The sequence below is a fragment of the Canis aureus genome, chromosome 3 (assembly GCF_053574225.1).
Source record: "Canis aureus isolate CA01 chromosome 3, VMU_Caureus_v.1.0, whole genome shotgun sequence".
Lineage (NCBI taxonomy): Eukaryota > Metazoa > Chordata > Mammalia > Carnivora > Canidae > Canis > Canis aureus.
This window is the reverse complement of record NC_135613.1, coordinates 34,938,321-34,964,315: the sequence shown is the minus strand read 5'-3', so window position 1 is coordinate 34,964,315 and position 25,995 is coordinate 34,938,321. Positions and strand designations below refer to the sequence as shown.

General features: G+C 37.3%; 1 protein-coding gene across 4 annotated transcripts in view; it reads left to right on the top strand.

Annotated features, from left to right (window-relative positions):
• The window catches only part of USP24 (ubiquitin specific peptidase 24), a 135,262-nt gene that overhangs the window by 13,105 nt on the left and 96,162 nt on the right, over positions 1-25,995 (top strand). For 3 of the 4 annotated variants that reach the window (XM_077891910.1, XM_077891908.1, XM_077891912.1), the window contains exons 2-5: positions 15,978-16,143; positions 17,480-17,547; positions 21,323-21,466; positions 22,089-22,211. In XM_077891910.1, the coding sequence (XP_077748036.1) occupies positions 15,978-16,143; positions 17,480-17,547; positions 21,323-21,466; positions 22,089-22,211 (501 nt within the window). The remainder of the gene's footprint in view (positions 1-15,977; positions 16,144-17,479; positions 17,548-21,322; positions 21,467-22,088; positions 22,212-25,995) is intronic. The other variant, XM_077891909.1, reaches the window with a different exon arrangement.

Here is a 25,995-nt window from a genome sequence, read left to right as displayed (position 1 = left end):
GAGTTTCCATCACCATTCAGGAACACATTTTCTTTCATTCAGGTGTATCAAGTAGCCTCTGAAAGCTAATCTTGCCTAAAATAACTTTTTCCATAACTTGAAGGCAATATAAATATTTTGGTAGTCCCAGAGCAGATTTCTGTTGTGGTATTTGCCTTGTTTTACACTTTGTGGGAAGGAACTTTTTTTTGAACTGTTGCCAGTTGCTTAAAACGCTCACCATTTTGAACGTAACACATGAAACTTGAACTTTGGTATTCATTAACACTCCATGTGCTTTATAAATTTTTCTGTAGCTCACATAGAAAAAGATACTGCACAGAGGAAAAAACATGATGGCTGCTAAAAGAAACAAGCCTTTTTTTAGCCTTAGGTAGGACTTTTTGCCAGTGTGCTTTTAGGTAGTTTTGTTACCTGGCTTCATTGAGCTCTATCTATTTCAGTAAGGAGAAGATTATTGCAGAAATTATTTCTGGAGAAGAAAGAGAAAACACACTATCACTATCAGTAGAATTAAAACAGGAAACTGATTTTTGTTAGTTTTTGTTTCAGCTTGTCCTATTTGTTTTATTTATCACTATTGTAATAATTAATGATATTACCATTAATCTAAGCAAGTTTATTTTGAAGGAAAGCTATTAAGGTGTTTTTTGTTGTTGTTGTTGTTGTTGTTGTTCGTTTTTTATCCTTCTTTTCTCACCCCACTGTGGGGGGGAAAAGATGTGTAGAGGGGAAGTAGAAGGAGGAAAGAAACAGTAGTATGGGAACCATTTGTTTAACAATGAACAAATATTTATTGAGTGCCTTTGGCTCTTGTCTGGCCTCTGATCGCTAAAACACAGTTCCTGCTTTTTAGGCGCTTCAGCCTATTGCAGTGGTTTTGAATGGTGGGTAAGGATGGCTAGCACCAGATCAGAATCAGTTGGATTGCTTTTTCAGAATAGCGTATCCCCACCCCAGCAGAGCCTCCACTATCCCAGGAGATTCTGCTAGAGTGGGGAGTATTGAGTAAGAGTACTTTAAAAAGTGTTAGAAAAGGTGCATATTATTCTGTGATTAACTACAAATCCAATGTGGATGTAATTTGTTTTGTATATTAGATATATTTTTCCCAAGTTTTTATCTTGAACAATTTCCAGCCTATGGGAAAGTTGAAACAACAGTATAGTGAACACTTCGATATCCTTCACTTTGATTCAGCATTTGCAAACATTTTATCACATTAGCTTTAGCTCTCCTCCTTTTCTCAAGGTACATACATTATATACACATGTACACACATATGCTTTTTTCCCTGACCTTTTGAACAAAAATAAGTTACTTTCACTTCTAAATGTTTCAATATGGATCCCCAAAGGACAAAGATTCTCTCCTACAGAACCACAATACCATTATCTCAACAAAGGAAATTTAACAATGATATATTAATATTCTCCATTATTTTGTTCATATTTAGATTTCCCCACTTGTACCAAAAATAACCTTTGTGGACATTTTAAAAAATAACCCAGGAATGAATCAAAGATTATGCATTATGTTTAGTGATTATGTCCCTTTAATGTAGATTCTAGAGTAGTCTTTATATCTTTTTAGTCTTTTGATACTAACATCTTTAAAAACAGCCCCATTTTCTTACTGTATTTTTTAAAGATTTTATAATTGAAAAATACACAAGAAAGTTTTATCATTATCTATTAAGGTAATGAGGGAAACTGCACAAAAGTATTAACTTCTTCCATGACATACTTTGTTCCCTCTCCATATGATTGTGCTTTCAATCATCTTTATTCTGATCTTTATAGAATTTTAGCATTTTTAGAGCCAGAAGGGATCTTGGATCTATAGGTAAGTAAGTGTTTTCATTTTATAGATGAAACTAAAGTATGGAGATATACCAAGTCTTGTCTAAGAACGTGGTTCACAGCTTGAGGTGATTTTACTCCAGGAGATATTTGACAATATCTGGAGACCTTTTGGTTGTCATAACTAGAGGAGTACTACTGGCACCTCCTGGGTAGAGGCTAGGGATGCTGCTAAACATCCTCCAGTGCACAGTACAGGCTCCCCTCTCCCCCCAACAATTATCCAGCCTAAACTGTCAGTAATGCCAAGGGTGACACATCTTGGTCTAGAAATCACACAGCTAACTGTGGGACTTCAGCCCATTTTCTTAACCTTCACTTCTGTCTTCTTTCTAAATATGAGAAACACAGTGTCTTGCTTTGTTTCCCTTTGATTCCCCCTGGCTTCATCCTCATTTCTTCACTTTGAACCTTTTGGTTAAGCCTTTTGGAATTCTTTTATGACTATACAGATTAAGATGGATTAGAGCATGCTGCTGGAGAGAACATGGAATATCTTTCTAAAAGAGAAATATAAAAGTGCTTTTGGTGGAGTTCCTAGGAGCAAGAATTTGTGCAGAGTAACCTTTTGAGAGCAGTTTGGTGAATCATAATAGCGCTTCACTTCTGTTTATATGATGTTCAAGTTTACAAAGCATTTTCACATACATTATCTTACTGAGTACTCACCAAAACCCTTTGTATTAAAAGCAAACAAATGGCTGTCTCCTTTTCACAAGTGAGGAAATGAAGGCTTCCAAACAGTAATGCAGCCCCTCTGGCTGTGGTCAGGTAGGTATTAGTAATAATTACTCTGAAAGAGATTTCAGTTGAACTTCTTTCTGTGCAAAGAAGGTACAAGCAGTCTCAAAATGTTTATAGCTCCTGGCCACTGGACTATTTAGGCAGAGGCTCTGGGATTTTCCTGGGGATGTAGAAGGAATTTAGGTATCAGATAAACATTTAGACGCTGAAGTAGGATGGAGACAGAATATAGCCCCTGTCATTGAGTAACACAATCTAATTGGGACACCAAACCTGTAAGAAGATAAAGCTTAACACATCTCAGTGTCTGATGTTGGGAAATAGAGGAAGGCACTTTAATTATGTTGCATTCTCTCTTTGGTGGCAGACCCTCACACACAAGATTCTCCGTGCCTGGAATCTCTTCCCTTTCTCTCGTTTCATAAGGATTTATTAGGTGCTTAACATCAACCCATTCACCAAAATTGATTGAACACCTCCTCTGTATTGGACTATTGGAGATAATGCAAGAAACAAAAATTCTGCCCTGGTGGAACCTATATTCTAGGTTTGGGGAGGCAGACAACAAACAGGATAACTAAGTAAAGCATGGAATGTCAGGTGGTAAGTGCTGTAGAGAAAAATAAAGCAGGGAATGGCGGGGAGAGCATGCTGGACTAGGTTTGGGTTTGGCAGGGCTGCTTTTAAAAATAGGTTATTCAGGGAAGGCTTCACTGAGAAGGTCATATTTGAGCAAAGATCTGAAGGGGGGTGAGGGAGCAAACTGCATGATTGTCTGAAGGGAAAGCACTCCCAAGTCAGAGCTTGGCAAACTTACTCTGTAAAGGGCCAGATAGAAAATATTTTAGGCTTTGCAGGCCATATAGTCTCTGTTGCAGCTACTTGGCTCTGCTATTGTAGTGCAGAAGCAGGCATGGACTACATAAGCCAGTAGAAGGGTCTGTGTTGTGATAAAACTTTATTTACAAAACGAGAGAGTGGACAGTACCTTGCCAACTCCGGTGAGAAGTACAAGGAACACCTAATGCAAAGGTCCTGCTGGGGAGCATGGCTGGCATGCTCAAGGAGCAGTAGGCAGGCCAGTGTGGCTGTAACTTAACAACGAAGGAGGGGGAAGAGCAGGAGATGAAGTCAGAGGTAGAGGAGAGGGCAAATCCTCACTAGGGCCTCAGAGGCAACTCTGATGATGTCTTTTTGTCAGAATGAGGAAAGCAAGCCTTGAGGGGCCTGAACAGGAAGGATGACAAGATGTTGTGGGAAAGATCCAGAGTTTGTTATTGGACATATAATTTAAGATGCCTATTAAATATCCTAGTGGAGGTGTCAGAGAGGGAATTGGACGGATGCCTGGAGTCTGGGGAAGATATCTATCCTGGAGCTAAAATGTGAGAGCCTTCAGCTTAGAGATGGTATTTAAAACCATTAGACTAGGGGTACCTGGGTGGCTCAATCAGTTAAGTATCTGATTCTTGATTTAGGCTTAGGTCATGATCTCAGGGTCATGAGATGGAGAGCCATATCAGGCTCATGCTCAGTGGGGAGTCTGCTTGAGATTCTTTCCCTCTGCCCCTCCCCCTCCCCCTGCTCGTGCTCTCTCTCTGTCTCTCAAATAAGTCTTTAAAAAATAAAAATAAAACTTTTAGATTAGGCATTCTCAATAGGGCCAGTAGCAGTCCAAAGGAGACAAAAATTGGCTCTTAAGGGATGAAAAAAAAAAACATAGATATTATAGTGGTTTGCTCCAAATCTGAGCCCTACCCAACAGTTTTATTCTTTAGTATTTAATTAGTGGAGATGGGATGGTTGGGAGAAAAGTGTTGAAAAAACTCCTTGAAGGGGTGATAATGAAAACAAGCTTGACAAATATCACCTGTACACTTGAAAATCCACCTGTAACTTTTGATTCCTCCAAAACTTCACTCCAAGAGCCTGTTAACGGGAAGCCTTAACTAAAACAGTTGATTAATAGTATTTTGCTAAAATGTTATATATGTATTATATACTATATTTTTACAATTAAATAAGTTAGGGAGAAGATGATATTTCAAATCATAAGGAAGAGAAAACACATTGACAGTACTTCTGTATTTATCAAAGATATCCATGTGTAAGTTGACCCACACAGTTCAAACCTGTGTTGTTCAAGGTTCAACTATATAAGATGACAGCTTCTCGTGAAAACCTTATTTCTTCATAATCTAAATATGTGAATAACAACTAAGAGTTAGGAAAGAAAGGGACCGTGAGAAATGTCAGCTTTTGTAGAAAAGTTAGGAGGAGATTCTCTGCTACTTATAACAGAATGAACAGAAAAACAATTTGTACACAGGCTCAAGACACAATGTATTAGTGATTTGGGGATTGCCTGTACATTTGTCCATCATTTCTCTTTCCAAGAAACAGTATTTTAGGAATCATTTTCTCTAGTCTGAAATAACAGAAGGAATACCAGGTCTGCACATCACTGTCTCTGAATTACTTTGAAAAATATTTAATAAATAAGACTGACAATCTCAAGATTTAGTGAATGTTATAAATTCATGACTTGGAGGGGGCCTGGATGGCTCAGTTGATTAAGCATCAGCCTTCAGCTCAGGTTATAATCTCAGGGTCCTAGGATCGAGCCCCTTGTGGAGCTCCCTGCTCAGAAGCTCACTGCTTCTCCCTCTGCCCCTCCCCTCACACTCGTTCTCTCTCACACATACTCTGTCTCTCATAAATAAAATCTTTAAAAAAATAAATTCATAACTTGGAATCAGATGTTCATATTTTCATGGTTTTCCTTAAGTACTTGACATATATGATGCCATTTATTTTAATCTATTTTTAAAAATCCTGGAGAAAACAATTTGGCATCTTCATTTTTCTGTACATTAATGAGAAATGTAGACACTCTTTTGAGTACATTATTGTTAGTTAATAAAATAGCTCAGTAATTAAATTTAGTATTAAAAGAAACTTGATGCGACATTGACAATCTCCTCTCCTTTAAGTTGAATCGTTATCTTTATTGAGTCAGTGGGCAGATAGGAGCTTATCTCTAAACTAATAGGCCATGCCTACTTGAGTAGGTTTTACTTCTTTGAACAAAGAAAGCTTAAATTCTTACAATACATCCTTGTTGACTTTAAGACTTTTTTAAAACTCGAAGGTAGTTTTCTAAGATAAATATTAAACTCTATTACTAACTTAAAAGCCTATGCAGTGCTATTTTAAAGCTCATTTGCAAAGATTAAGTAAATTGTGTACTCAGCCACCAGTTAAGGTAGTGCCTGTATTTACATTGGTTTATCTGCATTTTTCAAACAGGCAAGTTTCTGGACGTATATGATGACATATATGAACATACCTAATTGTAAATATAAAAGGAAAAATACTGTTGTTAAAATAACTTACTTGTTCAATCTAAAGGTCTTCGTTAAACTCTGGAGGTAGATTTACACTGCATAGTTGACAGCATTTGCCAATTCCATGAAAAACTTTACAACTTGACTTCCGACTCTCTAAGTTGGAAATACTTAGTACTGAGTATTAAGTTGCCCTTTTTAAAAAAAATATTTTTTTTTAAATATTTTATTTATTTATTCATGAGAGACACACACAGAGAGAGGCAGAGACACAGGCAGAGAGAGAAGCAGGCTCCATGCAGGGAGCCCGATGTGGATGAGACTTGATCCCGGGAACTCCAGGATCACACCCTGAGCCAAAGGCAGATGCTTAACCGCTGAACCACCCAGGCGTCCCAAGTTGCCCCTTTAAGTAAGTCGATTGTAGTAATCCTTATTTTGAACAGTTTGTCAATAGATTAAATTGTAATCACAGCTATCTGAATTCCTAGCATATATATATTACTGTGAAGTATTATGGGAGTTACAGAGGCTTTGTTTATATTTTCATATGTATTTATGGGCATAAGTAAGATTATTAATTTTGGAAATCACCTAAAATACATAATCACCTAATTATGTATCCAACAATGTTAATTGCTTGATTTTAGTCCTAAACTGACCTATTCAGAAACCACAATTTAGCAACATTAACTCATCTATTATTTTTCTTAAGTAACTACATATATAAGAATCAGTGTTACTAGAAAATTTTGACATTAAAAAGTAACATTGAGTTGTTTGCAAGCTCATTTCTCTGTTGCCTTGTGTGCGTCTCCAACGACTGGTGAATTTACCTGAATGTTGTAAAACCTCTTTTAAAATTGACTGGTTTTGAAATAATACTCTCTGTAAGAGAGTACTGGGAGTATTGCTCCCCTTAAACTTCTTCAGCTGTGTATACCTCCTTCCCACTGCAGATGAGTGCACAGCATCCACAGGCTAGCTTGGATACCCCCCTTCCCTGCTTTACATTCACAATGTCCTCTTTAAAGGCAAGAATTGTGTCTTTATTGGTTTCTTCATTGCTGAGCACTTTGGCTGGAACATAGCAAACTATTGATAAATATATTTCTAATCAATATAGAACTGGTAATCATTAATGGTTACTTGGGTATCATTTAGCTTTGGCATCTAATGAGAAAATCGTATATTATATTCCTTAGTTCTTTTAAGAACTAAGAAATAAGCCCAATGCCTTATTTCTGTTGGGAGCTATTTTGCAACAGGATAATTTTGAGCCGCTTTGCATGTGTTCTCTTGCTCAATAGGTAATTTTTGCCAAGGACAGGCTCTACTCAAACTGATGACTCAAAATATTAAACCAACCTGAATATGGGTTCATGTCACTATTTCCTCCTCTCTTTTGATTCCCTGTCTCTCTGTGTTGGCAGCAACCTCCTCAAAATGCAATGCTGCTCTGTATCATTCGTTAAGTTAGTGTACACAGTCTGTTCCTTTTTTTTTCAAGATCAAAAATGTTCACTGCTTAGGAGGCAACCTGAGATTTTTCACCTCTTAGATCTCAAATATATTATTTTTTAAGTTGCTGTTTTAAAACTGTCAAATGGACATATGTAGCATTTTTATTATAGATCATTAGGTACAACTCTGTTTTGAAATTCTTAGATTTATTTATATGTTTATTCATGTTTAATGATGCTAATCACTGAATTCCTTCTTGTCAATCAACTTTTTAAAATAACAGCTTTCTTGAGATGCAATTCGCATACCATAAAGTTCATTCTTTTAAAATGTGCCTTCACAGGGTTGTGCAACTATCGCTGTTCTTTAATTTTAGAATATTTTAGTCACCCCCAAAGAAACCTTATGTCCATTAACAACCTCTCCTTTTCTCCCTTCTTCCATCCTCTCTCTGGCAGCTACTCATCTGCTTTCTATGTGGCTGCTACTAATCAGCTTTCTATGTGGATTTGCCTATTCTAGACATTTATATAAACAGAATTGTGTAATATGTGACCTTTTGGTCTGGCTTTTATTTATTGTAATGTTTTTGAATGTCATTTATGTTATAGCATGTATCAGTATTTTGTTTATTTTTAGGGCTTAAAGCATTCCATTATATGGACATACCACATTTATTCATTGGTTTTAATGACATTTGGGTTTTTACCACTTTTTGACTTATTGTGACCACTGCTGCTGTGCACATCATGTATAAGTTTTGGTGTGGACATATGTTTCATCTCTCTCGGTGTATCTTGTAAATATATCAACAAGTATAATTGCTGTGTCCTGTGGTAACTATGATTAACTTTTGAGGAACTGCCAAACTGTCTTGCAAAGTGACTGCACCATTTTATATCCTGACCAGCAATGTATGATGGTTCCAGTTTCTCCACATCCTCACCAATACTTATCTTTTTAATTTTAGTCATTCTACTGTACCTGAAGGTGGCATCTTTGGGGTTTGATTTGCATATGCTTGAGGGCCAAGGTCTTGAGCATCTTTTCATGTGCTAATTATTGGCTACTTGTGTATCTTCTTTGGAGAAATGTCCATTTGTTTGTTTGTTTTTTCACGTTGGCTCCATGCCCAGTGTGGAGCCCAGTGCAGGGCTGGCACTCACCACCCTGATATCAAGACTTTAGCTGAGATTAAGTTGGATACTTAACTAACTGAGCCACCTAGTTGCCCCGGTTTGCCCATTGTTTATTGAAGTGTTTCTTTTTTTATTGCGGAGTTGTAAGAGCTCTTTTTTAGATAAAAGTCTTTTATCAGATATGAAATTTGCAAACGTTTTCTTCCATTCTATGATTGTCTTTTCAATTTCCTAATGACGTCTTTTGATGCATAAAAAGTTTTTAGTTTGATGACGTTCAGAATCCAACATTTACATATTTTTGCTTTTGACATATTTTTTTTTTTTGGTGTCCCACCTAAGAAATAAGTGCCTAATCCAAGGTCATGTAGATTTATTTCTGTCTTACATTTTGAGTTAATTTGTGTATGTGGTATGAGGTGTAGGGATCAAGTTTCATTCTTTTGCTTGTGTATATTTAGTTGACTCAGCACCATTTGTTGAAAGGGCTAGCCTTCATTGAATTTCATTTATGCCTTTGTTAAAGATTAACTAAATTATATTGTCACCCTTGTTGAAAATCAATGGACCACAAATATAAGGGTTTTATATTTATGAAACCTTTATTCTTTTAAAATTTTTATTTTTTAAGATTTTATTTATTTACTCATGAGAGACAGAGAGAGAAAGGCAGAGACATAGGCAGAGGGAGAAGTAGGCTCCCTGCGGGGAACCTGATGGGGAACTCAGTCCCAGGGCCCCAGGATCACGACCTGAGCCAAAGGCAGACACTCAACCACTGAGCCACCCAGGTGCCCCTGAAACCTCTATTCTGTTGATCTGTGTATTTATCTTTATGCCAGTACCACATAGTCTTGATTACTATAGCTTTATAGTATGTTTTAAAAGTGAGAGGTTATAGATCCTCAAACTTTATTCTTTTTCAAGATTATTTTGGCTATTCAGGGTTTTTTTTTTTTTTTTTTTTTTTGCATTTCTATGTGAGTTTTAGGAGTCAATTTGCCAGTTTTTGCAAAGAAGCCCGCTGGAATTTTGATGGTTATTATTTTGAATCTGTAGACGGGAAGTAGAGCCATCTTAACAGTATTAACTTCCAATCCGTGAACATGGGATGTCTTTCCATTTATTTAGGTCTTTTAAAATTTCTTTGCTGTAATGTTTTGTTTTCAGTGTATGAGTCTTATACTTCCTAAATATTTTTTTCTTTTTGATACTATTATAATTAAGAAATTAAAATTTCTTAATTTTATTTTAGAATTGTTCATTACTAGTGTATAGAAATACAACTGAATTTTACATGTTGATACTGTATTCTGCAGCTGCAATCTTTCTAAACTCATTAGTCCTAATAGGGTTTTTTTGGGGGGGGGGGGGTTGGTGGATACTTTAGAATTCTGTTTACAAGATTGTGTCATCAGTGAATATAATTAGTTTTACTTCATCCTTTTCAGTAAGAACAAATACCTTTTATTTCTTATTTTGCCTAAGTGTTCTCACTAGATACTTCAGTATAATGTTGAATGGAAGCAGTGAGAACAAACATCCTTCTTTTCCTGATTTTAGAGGAAAGTATTCAATCTTCCAAAATTAAGTTGATGGGCACCCTGGGTGGCTCATCGGTTTAGCGCCGCCTTCAGCCCAGGGTGTGATCCTGGAGACCCGGGATCGAGTCCCACATTGGGCTCCCTGTATGGAACCTGCTTCTCCCTCTGCCTGTGTCTCTGCCTCTCTCTATATCTCTCATGAATAAGTAAATAAAATCTTTTTTTTTAAGTCCTCTTTAAAAAAAAAAATTAGGTTGATGTTACTTGTAGATTGTTTTGTAGATGCCTTTTTATCAGATTGAGGAAATTCCTTTTTATTTTTGTTGAGTATTTTTTTTTATCATGAAAAAGTATTTGATTTTGTGAATATTTTTTTCTAGATCTATTGAGATGATCGTGTGGGTTTGTCTTTAATTCTGTAGTATATTATATTGATTGATTTTTGTGTGCTAAATGAACCCTTCATGCCTGGGATAAATCACACTTGTTCATGTATGTAATCCTTTTTTTATACTGCTGGGTTTGGTTTGCTAGTTTATTAGGAAGAATTTTTGTATCTATATTCATAGGAATATTGGTCTTTTTTTTCTATGATATCTTTGTCCATTTTTTAAAACTGTGGTAAAATATAACTAATGTAAATTTACCATTTTGACCTTTTCCAAGTATAATTCGGTGGCAGTAAGTACATTCCATTGGTTCTACAACAATCACACCGCCCATCTCCAGTATTTTTTCATCTTCCCAAATTGAAACTATATATACTCAGTAAATAGTAACTTCATATTCTTCCTTGCCTCCAGCCCTTGGCAACCACCATTCTATTTTCTGTATCATACTCTAGTTACCTCGCATACATGGAATCATACAGTTATTTGTCCTTTTGTGATTGGCTTACTTCACTTAGCACTAATGTCTTCAAGGCTCATGCATGTTGTAGCATGCATTAGAATTTCCTTCTTTTTATTTTTTTATTTTTTTAAAGATTTTTTTATTTATTCATCCATGAGAATGCACAGAGGGGAGAGAGAGGCAGAGAGAGAAGCAGGCTCCATGCACCGGGAGCCCTACGTGGGATTTGATCCCGGGTCTCCAGGATCGCGCCCTGGGCCATCCATTATATTGACTATTATATTGACTTTTATATAAAAGTCCATTATATTTTCTTTCCATTATATTGACTATTTTTATCATTATGAAATGTCCCTTTTTATCCTTGGTAGTATATTTGTCCTATATCTTGTCTGTCTGATACTGGTATAACTAGCTACTCCAATTCCTTTATCTGTACATGTTATATCTTTTCCATTGTTTTATTTCAGCCTCTTTGTGTCTTTGAATCTAAAGCGTGTCTGTTTTCCAAAGATAACATATAGTTGGATCATTTTAAATTTTTTTTTAATTTTTAAAATTTTATCTTCTTTTTTCTTTTTGTTTTTTTTTTGAAGATTTTTTTTTTATAATTTTTATTTATTTATGATAGTCACACAGAGAGAGAGAAAGAGAGAGGCACAGAGACATAGGCAGAGGGAGAAGCAGGCTCCATGCACCAGGAGCCCGATATGGGATTCGATCCCGGGTCTCCAGGATCGCACCCTGGGCCAAAGGCAGGCGCTAAACCGCTACGCCACCCAGGGATCCCTTCTTTTTGTTTTTTAAGAGAGTGAGCACGTGCACACAAACAAGAGGAAAGGCAGAGGGAGAGAGAATCCCAAGCAGCCTCCACACTCAGTGCAGAGCCCAAAGCAGGACTTGATCTCATGACCCTGAGATCATAACCTGAGCTGAAATCAAGAGTTCAGTGCTCAACCAACTGAGCCACCCAGGCATCCCTAGTTGGATCATTTTTAATTTTTTTAATTTTTAATTTTATTATTTATTTATTTATTTATTTTTTAGATTTTTAAATAAAAATTATTATTATTTGTTCATGAGAGAAAGAGAGAGGCAGAGACACAGGCAGAGAGAGGAGCAGGCTCCATGCAGGAGCCCGATGCAGGACTCAATTCCAGGACCCCAGGATCATGCCCTTGGCCAAAGGTAGGCACTCAGCCGCCAAGCCACCCAGGCATTCCTGGGTCATTTTTTAAAATCCATTCTGCAAATCTCTGCCATTTTCATTGGAATGTTTAGTCCCTTTATGTTTAACATATTACTGGTAATTATAACTTAATAAGACAAAATTTACATCTGGCATTTTGCTATATGTTTTCTATGTGTTAGGCTTTTTTGTTCCTCTAGTCTTCCATTACTCCTTGTCTTTTGTATTAAGTAGGTATTTTTGAGTATACCGTTTTAATTCTCTTCTTTTTTCTTTCACTATATATATTTTTAAGTTCTTAGCGGTTGCCCTATGGATTATAATTAACATCTGAATTTGTAGCAGTGTAGTTCAGAGTAATACCGACTTAATTTCAATAGCTACAAAACACGGCTCCATTAACAGTTTTATAATTATTGCTTTGTGCATCATCTTTTAAATCAGATAGAAGAAGTACTGCATTGATGCTTGCTTTATATGAGAGAACGATGGGAGTCTATAGAGGTGGTTATTTCCACATTTGTGCATTTTTAAGAAAGTAAGATCCGTAAAGAAATCGCTTTTACTGGAAAAATATTTATTAAAATGTCAGTGTGATTAATTTTTAAGTGGTGGAATTAATGGTGGGTTTTATTTTTTGCTGTTCATATTTTCTGTATTTTCTACAAAGAACATGTATACTTATTTGGTAATCTGAGGCAAAAACGTAAAGGTATTCAGAAGCCAAATTATTTATGTTACCAAATAGAAGGGAGTTCTTAAGTAGAGCATACTAAGTATAATATAACTTCTTTTCCCTCCACTGTAAATACACCCCCACCTCTCTAGATTCACGTGGGTCTTCGTGTGTAAAATACTGAATTCTGTCTGGCTCCAAAATTCTATCTTTGTATATTTATCCGACTGAATTGTTTTATATTAATTTTGAAATATTCCATATTTACAGAAAAGTTGCAAAAAAGTACATTGCAACTCTATCACAAAAATCTGGAATTTTTATATGACCTTTATTTGGGTTGTTCACATGTTAACATTTTATCACATTCTCTTTATTATTCTTTCCATCTGTATGGATACATATGTGTATGTAAATATGTGTGTCTTTGTTACTGCTTTTCCTGAACTGTTTGAGAATAAATTATGGACATGATACTTTAGCGTGTATTTCCTAAAGATGAAGATACTCTCTTTTTTAACCTTCATATGTTATCAAAATGGGGAAATTAACACTGATCCAATACTAAAGTCCTTTGAAGCCAAGGAGTAAATAAAGTAAAACTAAAACAAAAATTCCTGTTTTGAGATCTAACCCAGGAGCCCATGTCACATTGAGTTATGTCTGTCTAGTCACCATCAGTCTTTTATGATTTTGACATTTGAAAAATACAGGCTAGTTAGTTTTTGAATATTCTTCATGTTGGGTTTCCTTGTAACTAGGTTTAGGTTTTGCATATTTGGCAGGACTACCACAGAAGTGATGTCATGCCTTCCCAGTGCATCACTTCAATGGGCACATGATAATGTTAAAGACCTTGCCCCCTGCCCCCAGAGGAAGCTCTTAGCTCTATGGTTGCTTGGGTTTTTTTGGCTTATGAACAGCAGAAATTCATTTTATATTGTTCTGGAGGCTGGAAGTCCAAGATCAGAGTTCTAGGGCAGATCCTCTTCTGGGTCACATGCTGCCGCTGACCTTGTAGTGTTCTCAACACTGAAGCAGGGAGAGGACACAGCTCTCTTGTGACTCTTAGAAAGGCAGCAGTCCTGTTTGTAAGCTTGTGTTTTTAGTAGCTGCTGCATTTGATGATTTCATATGTGATGTGATCTATTAACTTCTGTAGAAATTAATGATAGATAATTTGTAATAATGATATAACCTGTCATCCAATTGAATTTTTTTTGTGTGTGTGCCTTAATTCTACTTTGGTCCTAGGTTAATAAATTCAAGCACTTTAACAAACAATTTTGAAAGTACACTAAAATCTTTACTCTTCATTGAGTATCCTCAGGTTCCTTTAAGTAAAATTATTTTGTTTACAGAACTTACTAATTGTATGTATTTCTGAAAAGTATTATATTTTAAAAATTGAATATTCCCCATACATTATGATTCTAAACCCATTTCATCCAACCCCACCTTGCACCTTCAATTTACATTATTGTCTGCTTCAGTTTTAGTTTTTCATCACCTTTCTAGTTTTTGTCTAATTTTCATCCCATGGGCATCCCGGGTGGCTCAGTGGTTTAGTGCCGCCTTCAGCCCAGGGCCTGATTCTGGAAATCCAAGATCAAGTCCTACGTCAGGCTTCCTGCATGGAGCCTGCTTCTCCCTCTGCCTGTATCCACCTCTCTCTCTCTCTCTCTCTCTCTCTGTTTCTCATGAATAAATAAATAAAATCTTTAAAAAAAATAATTTTCATCCCAGTTTAACCATGAACCTTAAAAAAAAAAGTCACATTCCTTTAACTCATATGGGATTGAAAATCATTTTTTTCTGTGTATTTTTATCACTTCTGCCTTGTATTAATGGTCTTTTCCTTAACTGAGGCTAAAAGTAATTTTTTAATGGAATGATTTTATTTAGTAATGATTATAGAGTGAATTGTGAAAATATTTATGTTTTAAAGAAACCAAAGTAGGTATTAGGCAGTTTAGGGGAGGGGCCCTGTTTGCTTTATAAAAAATTACTGTGGTAAGAACTGATGGAAAGTCTGGCAGTTACCCTATTGATAGTTAAACTTTGTTTGGATGAAGTATTTTTCCACTCGTCAACATATATTAAACACCTGCTTTGTATTAGGCACCAGGTCCTGGAGATACAGAGGTTGTAAAAACCAGACAGAGTCCCCGTCTTCATGGAGCTAGTGGGGGGCTTGGGCTAGTGGGGGGCAAACATAAAATATGTCACAAATATGTGTAAAATTTGTGAGCAGTGCTATGAAAGGGAAGTTGAAGATGGTGAGAGTACAAAATAGAGGAACTCAGTATAGTTTAGGAGTGCCAAAAAGGCTTTTCTGAAAGAGTTAAGGATGCACAGGAGTCATGTAGGTTAAACAAGGTAGACAAGTGAATTAGGAATAGTGGCATTGCCATGTAAGTGGACAGAAGTAGATGGATTTGAGAGAAATTTAGGGGGTCTCATCACCAGGTCTTGAGAGGGATGAGAACAGGGTTTTAAGGAGGAGTCCCTGATTTCTGCCTGTGGTGCCCTTTACGGGGATGGAAAACACCAGAGCCTTGCACTGAGGTTTGAGAAGCTTCAGTATTTGTTGGCCAGGAGGAGGGAGTGTACCAGAAGAGACAGAACAGTAGAGCCAGACCCCAAAGGAGGAGAACAGGGAGGTGTGCCTATGAGCTGGCATTTCAAGAAGAGGAAGTAGGCAGAAGGGCAGAAACTGCTGAGGAAGAGAAGAACTGAAACCATCCATTGGATTTAATGACGTAGTGGTGGGAGAGTGGGGACTCCGGAATCCATACTGGGTGGCGAGAAGGGGCAGGTGTGAGGAGATGGAGACAGCAATATGGAGAACTCTTTGTAGAGAAACCTCTCCCCTCTGAAAACAGGTGAAGGTGGGTGTCCTCTTTCATAGTGAGAGATTGAAGAAAGATGTGAGCTGGCCTCAGCGATGGGGGGGAGAGGGGGTGCCGCCATGATGCAAGCTGGGAGTATCCAAGATAGTCTGGCAAAAGATGTGACTGTGAGAAAGAGATGGGGAATCCATACTCCTTGTTCACATAGGCTACCATGGAGTCAACGTATGTTCTGTGCCCAAGTGAGACATTTTACAGTAGTCTCTAATGGGTGTATTTGTTTTCTTACCATAATCCCTTTTTGTCAGAAGAATGATGAAAATGGAAACTGCTCAGGGGAAGGAATTGAATTCCCTACAACGAATTTGTATGAACTGGAAAGCCGAGTTTTGACTGATCACTGGTCCATCCCTTACAAGCGGGAAGAATCACTAGGCAAATGCCTGTTGGCGTCTACCTACCTGGCCAGACTTGGTAAGTTCTCACACCACAGGACACACGAGGAGGAGGCTGGTTTGTTTGTTTTGATAGGAGGCCTAACATTAATCTTCACTCTTGTGTAATATTTGCCCATCTGTATAATATTTGATCATTTACTCTCCTAGTCTTGGTTTAGTCCCTGTGGAATAAAAGCTTTGAATTAAACCAACTGTTTTCTTCTAGTTCCAACACAGTTAAAGAGAGTCTTTAAAATATAATTGAAAAGCTTTATAGAAATTGAAATGAATGTTTTCCACAAAAGCTTGGAGCACTTTAAGGTTTAATTCAGTGGCTTTTTATTCTTTAAGAGAAGAAAGTAATGTTTATTTAGTGAACATTTTTTGCATATTAAATGTTTGGCACTATCTTAAGTGCTTTGCAAATGTTAAACTATTAGAGTAATAAAATATCTCCAGGTTGGAAAATGAGTGTCAATAGAAGGAAGCTTCTAGACTCTAAATATATTGAAGAAAAAAATTTATTTTTCATACTCAGTTAAAGTAAGATGAATTGGTCCACTGTTTTGTGTTTTTTTACCCCCTCATTAGAAGTGTGCATAGTTTACCACCATGATTAAAAATGAGGCACATCAAAAGGAAATACTTTGACTGGGATCAGATTTAATTCTCATGGCCTTTTATGGCACGTTATGACTGGTTCTCAGCAGCGGCATTTATTGCGTGCCTGTTAGGTGTAGGTACTATGCTATGTGGTGGGTCTGAAAAAAAAGAAAATGTGTCCAACAGTATTCCCAATGATAAGCAAAATACATTACTAACTTTTTTTAAACTGTATATTCCAAAAAACAATTTTACAGTGGATTCATTCATTGACTTAGCAAATATTTATCACTTATTGTGTGCCAGACACAACTCTGTGCATTTGATAGCACAGAGTCCATTGGTTTATTAGGGTAGGGAAGAGTGATTTTTGTATCTTTGAGAATATTTGTGTTTTTATGGAGCTGTTTAGGAAAACAGTAATAGCTAGTAATGAGCTGCTGTTGGTGTTGTCAGATCATTTAAAGTTACTCTGATAATGGAAACCTAAGTTCAACCACTTCACTTCTAATTAGTATTTATTATACTATTAATAATTGTATACAAATTAATTCATATTGATGTATTGTGCTGGTAACAGATACACTAATACTGTGACTGTCAGCCTGTTCCTTCATCAGAATATATATATTCTGCTTTTAATAATCCCTTGGGAATCAGTGTTTCTGTAAATAAATAGTTCCATGCATATGAATTTGGAATGATATATATGATTTCTGCAAACTGCCTAAAATCTTAGTAAGGCATATTGTTTCATTTATTTTACTAAGGTCTTTCCGAGTCTGATGAGAATTGTAAAAGATTTATGGATAGGTGTATGCCTGAAGCATTTAAAAAGGTAAGAAAAAATGTGCTAGTCTGTTTTTTTTTTTGTGTGTGTGTGGGGGGGGTGAATAGGCTTTTTGTTTTAGTTTCAGTTTTTTGTGTGAGACCAGTTTTTGAGTCTTGTTCAACTGAGGAATCCCCTACTATGAACAAATTTGCTCCCAGTTTGGGGCTTAGGAATGATTTACTTTTGTATTTGTTTGCACATGTCTTTGGGCAGCTGTCACTTTTACTTCCTTCTCTTTAATTGTCAGAGAATAGGCTAAGACTTACTTATACTTGGAAATTACATATCACACTAAACTGAGGCTTAGGGCATTTAGAAACATAATGCTTATTTACAGAATACAAGCCATTTAAACTGATTGTTGTGCTGAGACAGAAGCAGGCATTTTAAACTGTACAAAGTTCAATTAGATTGAGTATGTTTCATGGCAAAATGGCCTGCTTGTGGCAGCATCTCTATCAGAGGTAGAGTGATGTGCTTCAACCCTTCCGTTCACATCGCTTATAAAGCAATTTTTCTTAACAGGGAGAATAGGAGATCACAGGACTTGTGTTTCTGAAAGCAGTCTAACTCAGCATGATTCCCTTTTCAGGACATGAGCCCTGAATCCCCCAAAGAGCAGGGACAATGTTATAGACACTGTGGTTTTCCCCAGCGCATAGTCCGTGCCTACCTCTGAGAAAGAGCTTAGTAAATCTTTACTGAATGAATGAGTCTCCCTGCTGTCTTGTCCTTCTGGGTTTTGACATCCATTTTTCTCCCATATGCAAGGCAGTCACTAGAATTCTACAGATGGGTGAAGATTGTATTTATCTTAAAACCCAGTAAAATAAACTGTTCATTTGTAAACTATTATTCCCATCTATATCTTGGTAGAATCTCCCTTGACTCAAGGCTTTAAAAATACCAAAATTCATTTTAGGAACAAAAACAGCTGCATCTTTGAAAAAAGTGCAAAATCCTTTAAAATTGTCATTTGGGCAGAGATTACATGGAATCAAGACTTATTTTCATTTTGGGTGAATCCATCTACCATTTTATCGTTTAGAATTATTTTAAACTCTTAGGAATTCTGTTAAGAATTATAGTAATTTTTGGGACCCCCTTGGTGACTCAGTGGTTAAGCGCCTGCTTTTGGCCCAGGGCATGATCCTAGAGTCCTGACGAGTTCCACATTGGGCTCCCTGCATGGAGCCTGCTTCTCTGCCTATGTCTCTGCCTCTCTCTCTGTGTGTCTCTCATGAATAAATAAAAATCTTTAAAAAAAAAAAAAAAGAATTATAGTAATTTTTTAAAAAATAGAATTTTTATAATGTACCATACTATGACACATTATGCTGTATGCATAAATTTACAGAGAAAGAAAATGCAACTTTATTCAGAGTCATGGAAGATATATCAGCGTTAAGAACCTTTAGGTTGGTGATCTCTAGATCCAGAGAGCCCTGTGTCAATGCAAGTCACCAGCAAGTTACATGTTTGGAGTATATTACTGTAACTTTATGCAGAGACACTTCAGAGAACCGTTTTATATTGTGTCCTCAGCTGTTTGTAATAGTGAAATAAATAGTCCAGGGGTTGGTTGCTTGGTTGTTAGAGCACAAGGGTATCCTCTGTTACATTGTTCGGTGTTGTTTATGTAAAGCTGTATATGTTAAATTCTCTTTACAGTTTAGAGCTATTAAAAAGTTTCTCCCCATAAATAAAGCATACTTTAAAAAAAATTAAATCGGAATTTAATTTACAGAATTCTGTGTGCCTTTAGACTTGGCTACCAGAAAACTCAGTATTTTATATAATTGGCATCACTTCCCTTAACTGTGTTTCCTGGTGTGATGACTATCCCTCTACCCTCTTCCTTTGGCTTTTCTTACAAGCTACCTCAAATTTTTCATTAGAAGGAAGGGTGTAAGTAATAAGCGCAACCGTATGAATAAGGCGCACCAAGGGGGCACTGCTGTCGTGTCTGCCTCCTTCACCTTTTTCAGTCAGGCCAACCTGGATTCTTTACTGTGTGTGTGCTCAAGCAGAAAAGGAAATCTAGGTCTGGCCATAGTGCATAGTTTTGTTTAAACCTTGTGCATAGCTTCCCTACAAAGGGCTGTCTGTCTTTCTCCCCTCTTCTGCAAGGTAGGTAGAATTCCTTTTCCACATTAAAAACTGAACAGAGGGGGATCCCTGGGTGGCTCAGCGGTTTAACGCCTGCCATTGGAGGATCCTAGGGAGTCCTGGGATCGAGTCCCCCGTTGGGCTCCCAGCATGGAGCCTGCTTCTCCCTCCTCCTGTGTCTCTGCCTCTCTCTCTCTATGTCTGTCATGAATGAATGAGTGAATGAATGAATAAATAAATAAATAAATCGTAAAAAAACTGAACAGATGAGATGGCAACAGAGGGAGTGGTGCGGAATCCACATACATTTTATTTTGTGGTCACATGACACTTCTTGAATGCTGATCTCTGCTTGATTTTGCTTTATTATTTAAGTATAGAAAGAAGATATAGTTAGGCAAAAAGTTCTTGCAAAAAAAAAAGGTAACTCGTTGGTTTACATAAAATCAATCTTACAGTTATTGCTTGTTTGAGCAAATAGTGCAGCTAATTGGTATTTAGAAAATCTGGAACTAGGATTTTTCTCTGCAGCTAAACAAGTTTGGGTTCTTTCAGGCTGCTCTTGTTAAGGGGTTCTCAGTGTGACCAAGGTGGAATTTTTATTGCATAGTATTTTCCCTCTGAAGGGAAATCTTACAAAAACATGAAACCACCATGCCAATTTGCCATTATTTTATTAAGTGAAACCCTTTGATTTTTCATTCCCCATTCCGGCAAGTTGTTCTTGCATTAGATTTCCCCAAGGACTAGACTGAGGATTGGAGAAATCCACTGATGATTATTTTAGATTCATCTATGCACCTTTCCCCTCCTTTTTAACAAATCTAAGATGCTGAGTGTAAGATGCACCATTGTTGTATGTTTTGTGTTTTATATTTAAGAAAAATAGTTACAAAATGCTAAATGGCTGATCACTTAGGGTTCTTTTAGATTTGCTTAAACATTTTTTAAAATTGAATGTTACTTCTATACATATCAAAAAGGAAAATATAAGCAAACTAATCTGGTAAAATATTTCTAAATTTTTTTTTCACATTCAAAGTCTGGCTGCCATCTGGTCAACAGGTGGAAAGATAAAGTCTTGTGTCTGAGATACTAAAAATGCAACAAGAATGTGTATATTCAAATCATGAAATATAGCATCCATTTCTTAAATTCTAGGAATATTGGTTAATAGTGGCAGCCATAGTATGTTAATTCCTTACTATTTATAAAACAGTGTCACATTTGTTCTATCTTTTGATACTTACCACATCTGTGTGAAGTAGGTAGGAATTTTGACTCTTTAGATATGAGAGAACTGAGCCTTTGGGAACTGTCTAAGGCTATACAGCTAGAGAACAGTAGTAGCTCCCAGATTTGGTCTCAGGTTCTTACTTGCTCTACATCACTTGACCTCCCTTAGTAATAACAAAAAGTTAGAGAAACAAATGAAAATTATCTTTTAAACCAACAGCTTCAGTGTAAAGGAATCAGTGTTCAAAAACAAAACTCAGTGTTGACTTTGAAATCATTGAGCAAGTAGATGGGCTGCAAGCTATGGGTCTTTTAAAGCAAGTCATCTGCATAAAAGTGATATACTGTGTAATAATCTCTTGATTCAAGACTGAACTGATGAACAATAGACTTTTTCTTTTCAAGTTAGACTGTAAAGCGCCCTTTGTTTTTGTAGCTCCTGACTTCGAGTGCTGTTCACAAGTGGGGTACTGAAATTCATGAAGGAATCTACAACATGTTGATGCTATTAATAGAACTGGTTGCAGAGAGAATAAAACAAGACCCGATTCCCACTGGTCTCCTGGGTGTGCTTACAATGGTATAGTATCTCTAAAATGAAGTACTTTGTGTTTTGATTTTGTTTAAGCTACCTACTATCCTCTGACTTAATAACAAGTGATAATGATATCGTTAAAGATATTAATTTAGCTGTTAGGAACCTTACTTTGTATTTTAAAAACAGAGCAACCATTCATTCTGTGTTTTTAGTTTTAGTGAAATACCTTTCTAATTTTAATAGCTTTCTCAGCTCTTAGGATAATTAAATAGGTTTCCCTCATGTTTTCCTGATTATTCACATCATAAATGCTTTCACATGGGGTGTTCCTGTGGTTTGGTTTCTGGCCTTTTTCCCTGAGTAGTTACAGTAGCTATGTGAAGGCAGGGGCCTTTACAGCCCTGCTGCCTGGCTGTACCTGGGGCAGCTCCAGGACACCTGGCCGTGCACCCCGTGTTCCCTCAGAGTGGATGTTGGGCAGGATAAGAGAGCTCCGCTTCATTCATCCGTTCCCCTGCACTAGCTCAGGAACATGTGCTGTTGGGATATTTGAGAGATTCCATTACCTAAGTAGTCTGAGGCTATTTTTCTGTTTTTCTAACGCTAATATTTTTTGCTATAGAAATAGATAATAATAGTGCTTCTTTGTTCTCTTTGGATCTAGGCTTTCAATCCTGATAATGAGTACCATTTTAAAAACAGAATGAAAGTATCTCAAAGGAATTGGACAGAAGTGTTTGGGGAGGGAAATATGTTTGCTGTTTCACCTGTGTCTACTTTCCAAAAGGTAAACATGTGGTCTTGTTTCGTCATTTTATAGAGAAATGTATTGAGAAAAACTTTCTGTGCTATAAAAATTTACATGGAAGGATTAAAACAGTCTGTGAAGAATGACAGATATTCCATATGGCTCATAAAATTGCTTAACTTTTTTTTCAGATATTGCATATTTTCCACAGCTATTAACTCACATCATAAAGAATTTTATAGATTTGAAATGATGTTTAGTGAAATGCAGAATGACTGCATGACATCAAGTGCCCTATTTATTGAATTGTCAAAACCCCAGTTTAATGGGTGTCCCAGTTTCTCAGAGATGTTTGAGAGGCTAGAGCATTTGAAATTGAAATGACTAATTATGCCTAGAAAAAGTAATCTAGAAGATAATCTCATGTATCATTTTCTTTTAAGCTCCATGAACATTAAAGCTTTGGGGTTGTTTCAAGCCAAGAACCTATTATCTTTTTATTTAAAGGCTTACAGTGTGCCCAATAACATTAAAAGGAGTACATAATTTAAACACTGTTGATTGAACTCTGTTTGGTTTTTGAGAAACAGTTGAAAGGAGTCAGCCGAGTAGATAGAAAACTTGTCCATTCCTTTAGTTGAAGCAGAAGTTTAGTCAGCAATCATATAAAGAGTTAAAAGCTGTGGCTCCTAACTTAAGGTGTAGTGGAGGAAATACAAAAGCAAAAACTTTTGGTAAGTAATTAGTAGATGCAATCATAGAACATGAATTGCAGGAGGGAGTGGCCAGTGCCATCTTGGAGGGTCAGGCAGTCCTTCAGAAGGAAGGAGATGAGGGCCCAGAGGAAAAGGCAGTGAGTAGAACACTGTGGTATTTGCTCCCCACAACAGTTCTGTGAGTGAGGTACGATTTTTGACCCCACTTCATGGATGAGAAACTGAGGCGCACAGAGATTGAGTCCTTGCCCAAGTCAACAAATCTAGTCACAGAGAGAACCCACGTAATCCAACCCCAACGTCTATGTTCTATAACTGTATACAGTCTTGCTTCCCCAAATATTAAAACCTCATCTTCAGTTTTGTTGTGAAGGTCGGATGACAACTATCTACAGAAACATTGACCCTGGGGGTTCACTGTCATAAGCAGTCCGCAAATGTTCCTTCTCTTCCCTTGAATCTAAGTGCACGGCATCTGGGACCAAAAAGGATCAGTCTGTTTATTTGCTCTCAGTACTTCACAGGGATTCTCCCTCCTACACAGGCCCGAGATCATCCCCTTTCCTCTTGGCTTCTCAAGCATTTTTCTCCTAAGGTTTTCTGTCCTTTTGTTCAGTATCCTCAGTCTCTTCCTCTTTGTCAGATCATTCCCACTGTGTACATCGTGCTCGTGTATTTCCCAGCTTTAAAAATTCTGCCTTTGATCCCACATCCCTGTCTAGCTTCAGCATGGTTCTCCTCCTCTCCACACCCCACCAGAGAAGATTCTGCATTCTTACCTCCCACTTATTTTACTAATTACCCTAGAAATGTAACTTATTAACAAAAATCACAATTTCATTAATATCTTTATCTTCCTCTGAGTAGCGCATAAAGACCTTGGAATGTTTCATGTGCTCACTCCCCACCTGAATTACTTAGTCTCTGTCCCTTTGTATTTATCATGCAGTGTCTTAGTCCTCTCCTGTCTTGCTTTACCCTCAGACAGATACCATCATTGTTATTTTATGTGGTGTTTTGGCTCAGCCATATTTGTGTACTGTCTCACTGTGTACCATTTTTTTCTGTATTTCTTCTGCTAGGATCATTTTTCTTCTCTCTGGAGTGCATCCTGGAAAGTGTCCTTTGGTAAGGGCCCATTGGTGGTTAAGTCTTTGTTTTTGATGGCCTGAACTTTTACTCTTTCCCATGCTTCAAAGAATATTTTCACTGGGTTTTAAATTCTAGATTGATGGTTGTATTTTTGGAATGTCAAAGACACTATGTCAGTGTCTTCTGGCTTTGATGATTGCTGTTGAGAAGTTGGTGGTTGGTCTGACCATTGTTGCTTTGTAAGACATCCATCTTTTCTCCACAGCTGCTTTTGGACATGTCTTCTTTCTCCTAGATGTTTGGTAATTTGACTGTCCCTTGACTAACTGTGGTATTCGTTTTATTTTGCTTCAGATTCATTGGGCTTCTGAATCTAAGGATTAATATCTTCTATCAGGTCTGGAAAATTCTCAGGCATTATCTTGCCTCTTCCCCACTTGCCTCTCTTCTTAAGAACTTCAGTTGGATACATGTTAAACCTTCGTGTCTATCCTTTGTATCTCTTAGCCTGGATCATATTTCCCATCTGTTTATGTCTTTATGCTGCAAGTTGTGATCATTTCTAGATCTGGGGTCTAGTTCACTAATTGTGGTTCTGTTCATATTAGGTGTGCTGTCTAACCTGTTCATTAGAAGTCTTCACTTTCAGGGACTTCTTTTCATTTATATAAGTTCTGTTTGGTTCTCGTTTGACTTTGTTTACTCATTTTTATCTCATGTTTTTGCCTCATGTTTCATTCTTTGTGTTTGTGTTCTGTGTCTGATATCTACAGGTCTGATCCTGCTGGCTTTTACTAGCTTTAACTTGTTTTGTGTCTGTATGTGTATATAAAAAAAAAAATTAGACATTTGTGTTTGTTTTCCTATGAAGTCATATTTCTTGGACTTTAATCTAGGAGAATTGTTTGAGCCTAAATTGAAAGTTCCTTCCTTCATAGAGGGTTTACCTTTACTTCTTCCAGTTGTTTGGGAGCACTACAATCTGGGACCACTTTGGAATAAATTCTCAGCTTAAAGTATTTCAGACCATAAGGTCAGTGTGAATTTTTTTTTTTAAGGTTTATTTATTCTAGAGGTAGAGAGAGTGTAAGCAGGGGCAGAGGAAGAGGGACAGAGAGAATCTCAAACAGACTCCATGCTGAGTGCAGGGCCTTACCTGGGGCTTGATCTCACAATCCTGAGATCATGACCTGAGCTGAAACCAAGAGCCGGCCAGCCAACCTTCTGAGCCACCCAGGTGCCCCAAAACCAGTGTGAATTTGAGAGGGGAAGCCGTGTGAGGCAAGTCTGTGGTTACAGACTCTTAGAGTTTTTTTCTACCCTCCATCCAGGACCAGAGTCAAGGTAGGCAAGCTTCCCTGTCGTTCTTTCTTGCAGGTGAGTTTTTTCAGTTCACCTGACACCAAGGTGGTAGACCTTTGAACTTCGGCTTTATGTGACTCTCTCCATTTACTCTCCCAGCCCTGCCTTGGCTGTGAAAATGGAGGTCAGAGCTCACCAGGGTTCCATGGCCTGGCCTCAGAGTCTGCTTACCTCACAGGATTTGTGCTTTTCTCTGTTTTCAGCTTCCAAGCACTTTGTGCCAACTCAGATGTATATTTTAAAAGATTTTTTTTGACATTTTTGTCTGGTGGTGTTAGTGATCTTCAGGTAGAGGTGTTTAGGGTAACTACACCGAAGCCCCCATGAACTCTTCAGAGTGTGCCAGTCTGCCTTCTTTCTTTCTCACTCCACTGAAACTGTTCTTGCTAAGGTACCCACACCCTCCATGTTTTCAGAGCCACAGGAAATATCTCTTGACCCCATTAGGAGCAGTGGCCACTGTCAGTTCCTGCCTCCCCAGAATCATTCCTTCCCACAGTTTCTTGCTTGGCTGCCTACTCCGTAAGTTAGCACATGGCCTTTCTTGATAACTTCACCTCCATTCAGCTTTGACCCAGAGCCGTCTTTTTGTTGTTATGCTTTCCCTAAGAACCGTCTTCCATCCTCACAGATGTAGATGCCATCTTTGTGCT